The sequence below is a fragment of the Aegilops tauschii genome, chromosome 2 (genome assembly GCF_002575655.3).
Source record: "Aegilops tauschii subsp. strangulata cultivar AL8/78 chromosome 2, Aet v6.0, whole genome shotgun sequence".
Lineage (NCBI taxonomy): Eukaryota > Viridiplantae > Streptophyta > Magnoliopsida > Poales > Poaceae > Aegilops > Aegilops tauschii.
The window spans coordinates 456,867,071-456,881,708 of NC_053036.3; the positions used below are offsets into that span (position 1 = coordinate 456,867,071).

General features: G+C 43.3%; 1 protein-coding gene across 4 annotated transcripts; it reads left to right on the plus strand.

The window, feature by feature from the left end:
* The first annotated feature begins 369 nt into the window (after positions 1-369).
* Positions 370-13,679, plus strand: LOC120961955 (uncharacterized). Of its 4 annotated transcripts, none has more exons than XR_012203007.1 (13): positions 370-1,927; positions 2,004-2,092; positions 2,721-6,080; positions 6,157-6,344; positions 7,200-7,354; positions 7,444-10,793; positions 10,916-11,691; positions 11,773-11,903; positions 12,027-12,102; positions 12,184-12,694; positions 12,799-13,252; positions 13,329-13,404; positions 13,479-13,679. XR_012203007.1 is itself a non-coding variant. In XM_073508789.1 (13 exons), exons 7-10 carry the CDS (start codon positions 11,665-11,667, stop codon positions 12,424-12,426), a joined length of 477 nt encoding a protein of 158 aa, XP_073364890.1. In that variant the 5' UTR covers positions 371-1,927; positions 2,004-2,092; positions 2,678-6,080; positions 6,157-6,344; positions 7,200-7,354; positions 7,444-10,793; positions 10,916-11,664; the 3' UTR covers positions 12,427-12,694; positions 12,799-13,252; positions 13,329-13,404; positions 13,479-13,679. The 4 variants fall into 4 exon arrangements, 1 of the variants encoding a protein (XP_073364890.1); XR_012203008.1 differs by lacking the exon at positions 2,004-2,092 and having other exon boundaries at positions 371-537; positions 2,678-2,936; positions 5,843-6,080; XM_073508789.1 differs by having other exon boundaries at positions 371-1,927; positions 2,678-6,080.
* Positions 13,680-14,638: the final 959 nt, after the last annotated feature.

Consider the following 14,638-nt stretch of genomic DNA (forward strand, 5'->3'; position numbering starts at 1 on the left):
GTTGGCAGGCTTTCTATCGCAGCTCGGGTGGGGTAAGTCGAGTTCTAACCTAAATCCTGCAAGATTTATGTGGGAAAACCTTCCTGCCGGAAGACCGATCTGGATCCGTTGCGTACGGTGCGTCCAACACCGCCCCGTTTATTTTAGAATCAACACCGTCCAGTTTATATAGATTTTCCTACGATGCAAAATCCAGCGGTCGCTGCACTTTGAGTCCAGCTCACGTACGGTTCGATCTGCTGTGTCGGACAAAATTCGTACCTGAAATATCGTATCGTGTTCGGCGGCGCGCTACGGGTCGATCACACGGCCCCAAAACGAGCGAAAGTCGAAACGCCCCCCCTCAAATTAGTCCCAGGATATTTTTCCCTTCAAAAAAACAAAGTCCCAGGATATTTTTCTGCCCGAAGCGGTGCTGTTTGTTCTCTTCCTCATTCCCCTTCGTCCTCCACCCCGGTGGGGTTCGCGGGAAAGGCGGAGACGGCTACTCCCCTCTCGGATCCCTCTGCTCCTCGGCGCGCAGGCAACTCCGATCGGGTGAGTTCGCCGATGTTATGTTCCCTCGCACGTTTTTTTCCTCCTCTCGGTTGAGCGGGGCGAAGCGACAATTTTAGAAATCGACGCCATGGGGACGAATAGGGTGGATCGAAGGGGGGGTCGCGGAGAGGAACCACACTAGCCATCGTCGTGGAAGCGGCTTCATGGCAGCAACCACGGCAATGCCCCGTCGTGGGAGCGGCGGAGGTCTGATTTTGGGGTGGTGGGTCTGGTGGACGAGGGAGGCTCGCTCGATCTGCGCCGGCTGAGGAGGAGTAGGCGCGCGGTTTCGAGGGGGTGGAGGGCGCACGGCTGGCGTGGATTGTGGAGGAGGGGCGTGGTGCCGTCTGGGCAGAGGCGCGGGGCGAACTGCAGTAGAGAAGACAACGGTGCTGCTGAAGTGCTGATGGTAGGGTGCTTCTCCTCCGTAGGCCAACGGTGTGCTTGACGGGGAGAGTAAAGAGATTCAGAACATGTGTTTGAGAATAAACATGCATGATGTTCAAAACTTGGTAACCGTTCTGCTTTTTGCTTGTGAGACGAATCAAATAAGCTTTGGCATTTTTTGAATCTGCATGATTATCCTTCAGTCCGAGTGCATAATTATTCGTTGAGTGTTTTGAGTGCATGGGGGCGATTTAATTGATAGTCCATGCACAAGAGTGTGATACACGCCTATCGATTTCATTTTGGTAGAGATCCACAACATCATCACGTCACTTCTTATGATTCTCCCACTGCAGTTGCCATTTTTTTTACCATTGACAATATAAACCATTGTGTGGTTGTCACATTATCCATAGCACAGCTGCACTATCACTATGCACTTTTCTCGCTGTAGTACCATAGTGTAGTGTGCCATTTTCATACTAGATTGAGTGCGGCGCCCTCCTCGCCTTCTTTCCCTCCCCTCCCCTCCCGGTGCTCCACATCTCTCAAGTGGAGGCACCTCTCCTCCCATCTGGATTTTTGTGCTCGCCTCAAATCGGAGAAGCTGCCTGGTCGTTGGACGTGGAGAGGTAGCTGAGGGCACTTCAATGTCGAGCCATGCATCGCGACCTGGATCAGCAGGCAGCGGAGTGGCGCGCTCGCCAGCGACCTCGCCGGGCGGCGGTGGGCGACGGCCAGTGGTACTCCCTGCGGCGCGCTCGCCAGCTCATTATTCGCGGGCAACCTCCCCGGCCATGGGCAGCCGCCGCAGTGCGCCATGGGCACGGGCAGCAGCACCATGTGCAGCTCCCGCGTGTCGCCGGAGGCGATGGGCAAGTGGAGCAGCCTGTCGCCGGATATGGGTTTCTGTAGGGTGGGCTGCCCGTGATGGCGGCGCCAGGAGGCACCGGAGGTCGCGCCGCCGGTTCTTCTGGGAGAGCCCCGATGATCCTGTTCCCTGGTTCGTCCTCTGCATGATTTCTTTTTTGTCATTCTTCTTTTATTTGGTGCCTTATTAGTTTGACATCCATTTTCAGTGGGCCAGCCAGTCATGGAGCTTGATTGTCGCCGGATGGCGACAAGAAAGAGATTCGTGAACGAAGGTGGCCTGTTGTTTCTGCTGGAGGTGTTCTCTCTCATTTTGTCTCTTGCATCTTTTGTTCTTTTGCTTTCTTTCAGTTCTGGTTCATCCTTTTGTCACTACTGTATTTGTTTGTGTTGTGCATGCGTGGGGCCTTGTGGTTTTCTCATCTTTCTGCTCCATCCATTGCTGGACAACAGTAACTTAGGCCCCGTTTGGAATCTCTCCACTCCTCCACTCCGCGGAGTTGGTGGAGCTCGGTTTTGGCAACTCCGTTAAAGTGAGCTGAAGTCTGGTCCACTCCGGGAGCGGAGTTAAAAGGAGCGGAGAGAAACCGAACGCTCCCTTAGATTCTACGATTTGATGAAATATGCCTAGACTGAACATATATATTTTGCCTGCTTTGTGCTCACACAGTCACACCCGATCACCCTTTGCAGAGCATTATTACAGCGTTGCTTCCTCCTCCCTGATCAGTACTATTTTTAACATCGGATTTTTGGAAAACATGAATTGCTTTGCTTTACTAAAAGTTGAATCTCTGTATGGCATGAACTGCGCAGCAATGAACTAGACGTTTCTTATCAAAAGTGATAAAAATGCATCGCTATCTGTGCTTTTTCTTGACAGTGAGCAATGGATAAATATTCTGCCTTATTTGACCATGAGCAAGGTTTAACCGATGGAAGGGCCGCTACCAAAAGACATGAACAGAAGGTCCTATCGCTGGATGTTTACTGTCCAAATCACAAGGATCTGGGAGTACAGGAGCAAAGACTTTGCTGAACTTTATGAGCTGGACTTCGTCGTCCTTCCACTACTTCCTGCTCCTCATAATACAGTCCTATCGCTGCTGTGGTCGCGCACCAACGGACAAGTGATTCCAAAGGTGCACCTCATAATACATGTAGAAAGCATGAACCTCCCGCATTTATATGTATATTTATGGAAAAAATATCACATAGAGCTATGTAATTAGTCGTAAATCAGCTCGCAAAGATTTTATCAGATCACCCTTAATAAGTCTTCCGGTTTGCAAGTTTTGTCTAAAGGACTCTTCAACAAGTGACTGTTCTAGCACAGCTTCAGTGGAAAGAGTGGATCATGCCCCCATCAAGCCACTTGAGGAGAAAAGATAACACATGGCTTCACTATTGAAATATATAGCTCCACCATTCACTTACATAAGCTACCTCTTCTCCAAGAAAATATTTATTTTGATTCGGTTGTAGTCCTATTTGCCTGCAATTTATATCATAATTTGCTGCCTACACGAATGCATTCAGATACTTTATAATTAGGACAGTAGGTGCTGCAGTTATAAGTAGGACTGTTTGTTCATGTAGATGCTATGATTCGTTTACAAAGAAATTTATAAAGTATATGCTGCAGTTATAATTAGGAGTGTTTGTACAGCAATTTATACTTTATGCTTTTCGTTATGAATTTCTCGAGTAGCAGGCAAATAGGACTGTTTGTTCATGTGTATACTTTATGAACTTTAGGGCGTTGATTGTAGATGGTTATACTATAAATAGGACTGTTTAAAGCATGCTCGGTTAAGAGAAATTGGGAAAGAAGAAAACAACGATGATAGTGTATTCTGCAAGTTTGTTTATGTCATGTTGCTTCAACAATCTTGATTTTAGACCAATGTACGTGTCATGAGTGAATGGGATACTACAATATTTAGCAAACTTAAGATCATGGTGGTTTTTATGCCAAGTCAATCCCCTCTGAATCAATCTTTACTTTTCTTTTCCCGTAGTGATTTCTGTACATATGTTTTTCCATGTGTAGGTAGTCTGTATTTTTTTTCTCTACCATCATTCACATTCCTACATGGGTTCACACAATTATTTTAGCTTACAGTAATGTTTGCTGCTTATGCTATCTGCAAGGATTGTCATTTTCTCACACTTCTAGAACATTCATTTGCTATATGGTCATGCAACAAGCTTCCCCAGTTCAGTTATTTTAGCATTTGTTTATCAAAAAATAAAGATTGTTCAGTTAATTTAGCTTTTTAGCAACCAAGGACTGTTGAGTTATTTTATCTTTTTTATCAACCAAAGACTTATTTTAACTTTCCAAATTGTGATTAAATGTTTGTGAAAGATGGATCATGGAATTTTCGTTGTGTTCTTATCCATTTGATGTTATGGAAGGGTTACTTATTTTCTATGTGCATACTCTTATCCATTTGATGCTATGGAAGGTTTACTTCTTGCAGATCTCCAAAATTATTGACAAGTTTCTCTAATTCCAAAATTATATTGCAGATTATTGAAGGAAATTCATTTAATATTTCCCTATCTCCTAAATAACTATTGTACTAGAAATGTGGAAGATTAGAGTACATAGTACTGATGTACTTCCTGGTATGCTAATTGTGTGTCTACATCTCTTATCACTAAGGATTGGTGCGTGCATTTGGAACAGAAATCCTTTCTTGGAAATGTACATTTGTTGATTCATGATATATATAGTATTTAGCCTTCTGTTATGTTGCTCCATGTTTACATACATATATTAGTTACTTAGGTCATGCACATTTCTTTGAAATTTTTTCTCCTTCTGACTGTTAAGCTTGGAATAACATGAGAGAGTTAAAATGCTATAGTTCTTATTATTCATGACACACTGGGTTCAGACAATTTTTGTTTTGTTTTACTCCTCAAAATTTAATTATTACAACTTGTTATTAAGCTAAATACTACCTCCGTCCACGGATAAGTGTACTTCTAGCTTTTATCCTAAGTCAAAGTTTTATAACTTTGACCAACTTTATAGGAAAAATTAGCAGCATCTATGGCACTAAATTAGTATCAATAGATCCATTTTGAAATGTATTTTCATAATATACCAATTTGGTCATATATGTTACTGCTCTTTTCTATATAGTTGGTCAAGTTCTTAGAACTTTGACTTAGGACAAAACGTAGAAGTACACTTATTCGGGGACGGAGGGAGTAACTAATTAGGTCAATATAATCTGATCTGGTTCAGTTATCCAAGTAAAGAGTGCATGCTCATATTTCCACTGATCAAGGCAAAGAATAAGTTCCGTCGACACAACTAAATCGATTTTAGAGGCTGTAAGTAGGCAGATGATCCACTCATGTTCTGATCTATCATGATTCTGGTTGAAAGTTGTGTTCAACTGAAATTATGCATCAAATCCCTGGAACTTAGGTGACTACTTCTGTCCAAGATAGTTACCATATCCAATTTTATATATGATCTATGGTGCAAGGTACTTGTGGGATTGGATTTTTGAGTTTGGATCAACGATTCATCCCTCACCGAGATGACAATTTTTGTTTCTAGCTGCACCTGAAAGTTAAGAAAGTAAAACAAAAATGCACCAAAGTTACATTTAAATTAATTTATGCTTTTGTTGGAAAAAGTGGAGATGCATGGCTCCTGATGACAAAGGAATGGTGCTGAATTCATGGTTTTTTTCTTCTGCTGATTTAATTGAGATTTTAGGATAAGGGACTCATGGCTGCTATTTATAAATAAACTTGATCATCATTTGCTGTTTATTTTTTAGTATTTTTTAGCCTTATTATTTAGTATTGTTTACAAGAGGAAAATTGCACTCAATAAGTATTTTAAAAGTTTAACCATATGTGCATCTGTATAAAACCATACCATCTCCCATCTCCGTTCTTGTTTTAAGTAAATTTCCATGGGTCACCCAAGCAGGTGACACACCTGAAACTTGCAATTTTCTGTACTATTTTGTTTCAATCTAATTTTGACATTTCCCCCTGTATGTGTGATACTTAGGAGAGGAGCATTGCATGGTTTATATATTGGAGAAAAAGGCATACATGCAGCACTACGGATTCTAAAGGAGTGTTCGGTTCCTCTCGGCTCCTTTAACTCCGCTCCCGGAGCGGACCAGACTTTAACTTAATTTGACGGAGCTGCCAAAACCCAGCTCCCCAACTCCGCAGAGCAGGGAAGTTCCGAACAGGGCCCAAATAGTATGTGGTTAGATTCTCTTTTTACGTTGTTGATTATGGTAAGTTGAAAATGCATCAGTACGTGGCCTCTACCTTTTCCTCTTTTATCTCTGTCATAACTCTGATCTATGCTAGACTGCCAGTACATGCTTGGAGACAACCACTGGGGCATCGATGCGGGCACATGGACGAGGGGCGTGCTCGCCCATCCGAGATAAAAAGAGTTAAGAGGCCCAGGCTGAAATTGCCCCTGCTTCCTTGCTGCTTGGCAAACTGTCACAGAATCGTGTGCCTTCACAATCACAAGGAGATCCATGAATAAGGTTTATGCAGTATTATTTTCCATATTAATGTGGAATCGGCAAAAGTGAAAAAGTATGCCTTCATGGCCACTAATGGAATGACATTTTTGATTAGATGCAAAAGTAAAAAATATGAAATTTCATTTGTTAGTTCATGGTGCGAAGATTATAATTTGGTTGTGAGTTCATTCCCTTGATTTTTTGTTCAATAATGTACAGAAATGCAGGAATATTCAGATTGTGAAAATGAGATTCTACACTAATTAATTTCTTCTGAATGTGTGTTAGGAAATAAACTCTGAATGTAAGAAATCTTTTATTAGAGAGTACATTGGTTTCTGAATTAAATCAACACCAAATGTGTCAGTTGAAACATATAAGCCGACTGTCGAGAATAAAGTTCTGAAGCAGTGCACATATACTAGAGGACATATAAACCATGCTCATTTTAAGTGGTTCTTAAACTAAGCAGTATATTTAGTCAGGAATTGTGTCTTCTGGATTGAATTTGTGATAACATGTTGTCTTTTGCTTTGGTTAATGCATGACTTCAGAAGATTAAAAAAATCCTCCTGCCGCCTGCATTTCGGCTTAATTCGTTTTTGTTTGTACAAAAAGTTTAATCAATGCGTCCCTTATGCATTTGGTCATATATTTACAATCTATTCAATCATGTTTGGCGCTCTTCTAATATGATCATCCGCGCATAATAGACAAATTGGACTTCAACGCCAAGAAAAGTACTTTGTGGTTGATGATAGTTTTGGCTTTCTTTTCTTGTGATTGTGAGGGGGCTACAACCTACAAGTGTTGTCCTTCTATTGATTGCATACTTCCAGTATATGAGATCACATTTGGGCCTGTCTTTTTTTGCAGGGTCTCTCGACTTGGGTATTAATATGATTTATTCGATGCAATGATTTTCCACAGCGTTGAATCTCTAAATGAACTAGAGCGATGCTACACATGAGGGATGTGTGTGAGCTCGATAGAAAGTACTCTGAGACGGAGCAAACCTGAAGATTTAAAAGGTCGATTTCCCCTTTGTTCCAGTATGTTAGTAATTAAGATGATAGTCATAAGTTGGGGGTTTTTATTTTCTTGCTCTACTTATTCTCAGATGAGAAATCTCTTGTGGACTCAGAGAGAACAAGTATCGGTTGTAGCGACAGTTAGTCAATAAAATTAAGATTAAACAAAAGGATGAGATGCTGCAAACAGTATCTTGGAGAAGTTCATGTCAGAGTCTACAACACACGTGAAGGTTGGTTTTAAAGAGGCAACCGGGTACCTTTGAAAACCTCAAGAAGAGCCACTGGCTAGTTTGTTAGTGATGTTGTCATTGTGATGCATTGAAGTTCTTATGCCAGCAATTTTTATGTAACTTAAACCATTGAACTGAAGTTTCGTGGTTTTGCAATTGATACGTGGACGTAGACAACAAAGCTGAAGTGCAGTGATCTTGTGCCGGAATATGTTGATGTACAATCAGGGTGCCGGAGTACTTGGCAGTACTGTCACCGTTGCGCCAAGTTCCATAATGCACATCCTCCTATTTCTCGCATGGATTTGTAAGTAATATGCATCTCAACATTTGTTCTGTCGATGCAGACAATGGGGTATATTTTAACATATAAGGTGGCTGGGCGACCCGCTCACTCGAGGGCTTCCTCGATTTCCTTCGTTTTTGCCCGTTCGATCTGCCCTGGTCTGGTCAATCCTGCTGTGCCAGCCGTTCAATTTTTACAGCGTTTTTTGACCCGGAATTGTTTTGTGACGTCCAATGACTGGTGGGCTTGGTAAGATCGTTCATAGGCTGGGTTAGAATTCATCGCCTGAGCCATGCGCGTCGCGTGTCCCATCACGAGCTGACCGCGCCGTGCGTTGTGGGAAGCTGCAGAGACCGCGTCATGCGTCATGGGGAGCCACAGAGGTATTGGCCGGCGCATGTGCACCCGCTTTTGTATCCATTTTTGTGTTCTCATCTACTACCACTATAAAAGAAAAAGAGGGGCAGATCCAAACAATCACACCCATCCATCATCAAGATCTAATGGTCCACGGTCTCTTTATGTTTAACACTAGCAAGCCACTAATCACGCAGTAAGCGAAACGACCCGCACAGATGGCCCGCACCACTAATCCTCGCCAGTCCTGAACAAAACTGCCTGCATGAACGCCACGAGCCCACGACCTTCGCTACTCCTCTGCTACCCACGTCTCCCGCAGATCCTCCGCTCCCCCGCGGACTGCCGCCGCCGATGAGCCCATCTGATGGCGGCGCGGACCCATGTCCTAGCGCTGGATCCGGCGACCTCCGGCAGAGGCGCGCCCGGCCGTGCCTCCCCCGGCACAGTGGCCCGGCTGGCAGCGCCGCTCCTGTCCGCCGCAGCCGCCGGCCGGCGAGGGCACAAGCGGTGCCGACCTGCACGCGCAAGGGGAGGCGGCAGGAGCAGTCGTGCAAGGACAGGACCAGCCGTCCGGTCAATCGAGCGATCCTTCTTCGTCTCGGCCGCTACGTGCCCCACCCTCGACGACGCCCGCTGTGGCGATCTCCGCCCGGGTGACCAGCTCTGTGCCGTTTCATGGTGCGCTGGATGGAGGGGTCGCACCGCGGTTGCCGGGACAAGGTGGGCGTCGATGTGGTCTGCTGCGTGCCAGACTCACCAATCCAAGATTCGGCGCTTTCCTGGACAATGTGACAAAGAGGTTCGGCGAGGACCAAGGGACGGCGACAGCAGCGTCTCAGCAGGCATCCCCGAGCGGCGGGCGCCGGCTTGCGTTTTTTTTTTAATGAAGGGATTGTTAAAGAAGTTGCGTCCTCTCAACTGAAGAAGCTGCGTCAAAGATTGTTAAAGAAATCATTATCTTTGATGTACTACGTCTTCATGTTATACATGTAATCTCTACTATCTAAAAGAAACGTAGTGTTCCGTTTTCCCTCTTACGTTCGTCAAGCCTTTCGTACGACCCCCTCGCTCCTGATTTTCTTTCCTCCCGTCCCGACCCACCTCTCGTCCCACTGATTTTCTTTCCCCCCTCCCGGTTTTCTCCCTCACGGTTTTCTCCCTCTGGCTTGCATCTCACGCCGGCGTCCAGCGCCACCGCTACCGACCTCCAGCCTTCATCCCGTAACTCCTCCCGCGCGCCCTATCTCTCTTCTTCTCCCTTCTCCCTTCCCGACCTCTCTCTCACAAATCTTGTCTCTGGCCCCTGGATCCCGATGGAGCACCATGGATCCCGATGTGGAGCTCCACTGCGGCCAGATCTGACCTGGGAGCGGCCAGATCCGTGCGTCTCCGCGTCGATCCGTGCGTCTCCGCCTCGATCCACGCGCCTCCATGGTTCGCCGTCTTCTCGAGCGCCGGCGCTGCGCTCAGCCGCCGCCGTCCCATGCCATGGACGCCTCCCTCCAAAACGACCTGCCATGGCCGCCTCCCTGCCTCTCCCGCAAGTGGGCCTCTGCGCGACCAGATCCGTTCCTCTGCGCCTCGCTCCGCGCGCCTCCATGGTCCTCCGTCTTCCCGAGCGCCGGCGCCGCGCGTAGCCGCCGCCGTCCCATGCCATGGCCGCCTCCTGATGTCCAATTCTTTTTGTTGTTGCTATATTCAACCTCATCTCTGAAATTTTACATCTTCATGTGTTGCTGCTATATGCAGGTGTATCAAGTTTCACAAGGTCAGTGATTATTGAACCATCTGGTTAGGAAGAACTTGTTCACGCTTTTCTTTGTGAACACCAAAATTTTGTTATTCCAGCCTAACGAGTTTGACAGGAGTCTGTACTGGAGGCATACAGTAGGAGCGCGGCGCTGAACAGTTGAACAAAACTCAGCTTCAATTAATCGAAATGGTACCTTGCTCTCACCTTTTCTCCACTACCGCAATTCTTTAAATTCCACTAGGTATACGCCCGTGCGTTGTATCGGGAGTTGAATTTTTTCTTTGACGCGACACGGGAGCATACGGGCACACATCATGATGCCAATAAAATAACAAAAAGGAGATTATGTTTTAGTTATGAAGCATTGAACTTCTGACAACTTTGACCTGAGATATACTAAAGCCAAAGAATATCACAGAGGGAAATCAAATTATCTGAACGACATGATGTTATTCCCCATAAGAAGTTAGATTTACATTTAAATTTATAATTTCCAAGTGGTCCTCTTTATATGTAAATATAAAGGTACTAAAGCCAAAGAATATCACAAAGGGAAATCAAATTATCTGAACGACATGATGTTATTCCCCATAAAAAGTCAGATTTACATTTAAATTTATAATTTCCAAGTGGTCCTCTTTATATGTAAATAAAAAGGTGGGAGTCAATATTACAATGCACTTACCAAACATGTTTCTCTACGAAGAATTATCACCAAGAATCACCTGCAGCAAAAACGAGAGCTGCGATTATCCTGTTGGTACGTACACGAAGAACATCGTCTATAAAGAGATCCTTACATCATAGGTGAGAAATTTGGCAGTTATATTTCCACTCTATCATTTTATTACGTATGGCAATATTTTTATTTCACAATAAAATTAGATAATGAAATAGTTTTTAATTTATCTGAGATTTATTTTGTGCAGGTCACCTCTGTCCTGGAGTCATTTGTGTTAATAACTTGCATCTTGTTATCATGTGTTACTGAGAGAAACCGGACCAGTGTACCTAAGTATAAATTCTTGAGTGCATGAATGCCAGAGTTGAAGTGAAAATTCTGCTTGTCTTTTGATATGTTTTATCTCGAGTAGAGGAAGATGGTTCATGTCCAAGCAAATCACCTACCTGCAAGCTTCTTGACATCTCACTAATTCGATATTTTATTTCTCTTCACTCTTTTCTGATATGTAAAATCATGCATAATATTTTCAATGTAGTTGATGTATATACTTTCCAAGGTAGCTTGCTGAAATGATGATGAAGTATTTGTACATCGTATTTGAGGCCTAGATGCGACTTGTAAATTAGGGCTATAATTTTTGAAATATGCTTTACATTACAAATTATTATGTGCATTAGGTTTTTTGAAAATTCGAAAATGTAAGGTGTATCTGGCTTTAACTTCTTTTAGTAGAAAAAAATGTGCGCTTCATTCAACCAAAGATAATGTTCTTACTATCAGCTTTACATTTATTTTTTTAAAGAGGGACGGCCTCTCTGAATTTCATTTAACTGAAACCATAATATGTTATCAGCTCATAGACTATGTAGAATAAAATGAGGGCTATGATCCAGCCAACGTGCTTCTGCGCCACTCACGCACGGTCATGAGTATCTATCTGTTGTCAATATTGAACAACGCGAGATACAAGTACTCGATTCTTTTGGTTCTCGAATGAGCCAAGCTGATCTACAACTTACGGTATGATTTTACTATATCTGTACTTGGAATTCATGCATTTAGTTTCACCTATATTATCATACTCTTTTTTCTATTTAACAGCTTCAGGGGCTTGAGGCGCATCTAAAGATTGCTTCTAAGATGAATGGGTTTAACCTAGGTACTTGGCTAGATATTGATGTAACTAGATGGACTATAAAAGAGTATATTCAAGATCGAATTCAATCTGATGGGTATGTTTGAAATCATCACATGAGAAAATGCGAAATGAGAGCAGCAGTAACAATTATTGATTATTATTCAACAATTCCTTATGTTTGCTTATTACTAATGTGCCCAATATTTTTAACCAATAGATCATCTTGCGGCTTGTTCATGCTACAATTCATTGAATACTGGACAGGACACAAACTGTCACATCCTATTACACAGGTAATTTGTGAAGGATGAAAAAAGTGTATTGCATATCTAATTCAATGTTGTAATATATTGATTCTAATTATTTTTTTGCAGGAAGATGTCAAACCCTTCAGGCAAAAAGTAGCAATCATTCTCCATGAATCAGATCTGAACGATATAAAAGGAACTCCTGAGTACCATAATCCAGCAGACGATATAATAGATACTGACGGTGTTGAAATATTGGACCCGCCACCTGCCATGGTTGTTCTGAGAATGCCACTTAATAAAAATGAGCTACTTTGCAAACTTCGAGGTCATATCATGTCCATTCATAATGCAGATTCCCGAGAGTAAGTCAACTTTCAAAATAACAATATCTGCATTTATGTATATTATTTTTTCACTATATCGTTGATGCTATGGTTTATTTGATAGGCAAGAATGGATCCGTAGCTCCAAGCCCTACCCACTAAGTATAAGTCTTAGACAACTACAAGACTTACTAAAGAATACACGGGCTATTGATGTCGACAGTTTTAATATGGCTGTTCGAGTAAATGCTACAGACGACATTCAATGGGCTAAAGACACTCCATATCACTATATGGATCTCAGATTTTCTGTAAGTTATTAAAATCTCATAATACTTATTTTTTACGGCGACGAGCACATATAATTGCAACCATAAACGCATAGAATGTTAATAATCCTTTACTTTCCTCTCAGATGATACTAAATGACTCTACACAAGATCCAAAACTCCGTTTACCATTTGATGCCCAACGCTACATTATTGCAAAACTATTTCATTGTTGGCCTGATATGTGCTTTGACGTCTCGGTGTGCAAGTTGGTAATCATACTTCCCATCTCTGTGTGTGCTTTTCACCCCCGTATTTTATTTCTAAAGCCTACTTCACACAGATTTTGTTGCCGTTTTGTACAACCGGTCGCTTCATCCTCTTCCTGTTCGACCTATTGGATAGAACAATCACTATACTTGACCCTCTTCCCCTATCGGATGCATGGAAAAAGAATCCTTCACAGAAGGACATATTTAAGATTCAATGTATTTCATTCCATCTAAACATAGCATTACAAGATGCAATTCCTGGCTGGAATGATGATGTTTTTAGATGGCGTCGCATCATACCAATTGGAGTTCCAAAAAACCCAAACAGGTTATAACCTTAATATTCCAATTATTTGACCATATTTTCATCTATCATATTGCTAATAACATTTACTCCTATGGAGCAATATGTCTGGGTTTTTAGTTTTAAAGAGTATGCGCACGTGGCATGATCATGAACATGGATTACCAGTTGTCCCGGTGAGTACTCTACATTCACCATTCATGTGTCCTTTTAGATGTGAGCCTTGCATGACAACATAATTCACGTGCAGGACGATTATGACCTACGGAATCAGGTGTTGGCACACTTGCTGTCGTACAAGGACAATGAATACGTAGAAAATATTCCACAAGTCGTGCGTGATTTGGTGAAGAGAATTGGGATAAACTTTTTTTAGTCAGAGAATCATATGTGTTATTTTATTACAACAGCGACGATCAATTAAGGCGCTTGAGGATATTGGTTATTATAAGGTTTCAGTAAGATGCATTGCTGGAGCAAAATGTAAGTTTAATTACCAAAAGCATACCGTGTGATGTTGCAAGTTACTGAAATCCCAGACAGATCTTGAGAAACCAAGAATGACATTACCACCTGTTCCTCCATCGACACCTGCAATATTTTGGTAATTATAACGAAATTCTGGGTGCATCAAAACTAGACTAAGTAGCAGAAAATAACTTCGGCTATTAGAAACATTTTGACATTGTGCAGATGGCACAGTATAAATCTACGATGATTTTTCACAGCATCCGGAGCTAAATGAAAGACTGCAGGCACAAACATATATGAACGCCTGAAGACTGATGTCTGAGATCCACAAATATAGACACATGTACATGCATGACTCACCAATATTAACAAGTCCTAGATCAATTCTTCTCTGACTATGATTTTCCTTGCAATTTACGCAAGATCAGGCTACTACTTATCATGAGATGTAAGCAACTAAACAAAATAAGGCTACTACTTAGTAAATGGGGAATTTGGCGGAAGATGTTAGTTTACCTGTGTGCCGTTTGTGATGTGGTTGGCCTCAACAAAATTCTGTCCGGCAACCCGGCAGGCAGGGGGTCAGCGAAGGGGTGTTGGAGCCTTGGAGGAGTGGAGACGCAGGGTAGTTGGCCGGCAACATAACGGTGCGGCCGCACAGGCAGTCGTCGCCGATCGCTAGGGGGAGGGAGCAGGGGAGGGGGGTGGCCCCTGGCTGCGCGATGCAAGAACCGCGAGGGCGAGATGACAACTTAAGCCGACGCCAGATCCCGGCGGGCGGCGGCTGCTCCTCGGAGGGCAGGTCGCTATGGTGGCCGGTGGTGCCCCCCTCCCTCTCCCTGGTCAGCGGCTGAGATGGGGAGAGGCCGAGAGGATGTTGTGCGCTGCTTTTTTTTTTTGAGGGATTGTTTTTTTAGGGATTTTGAGGGATTGTTGTGC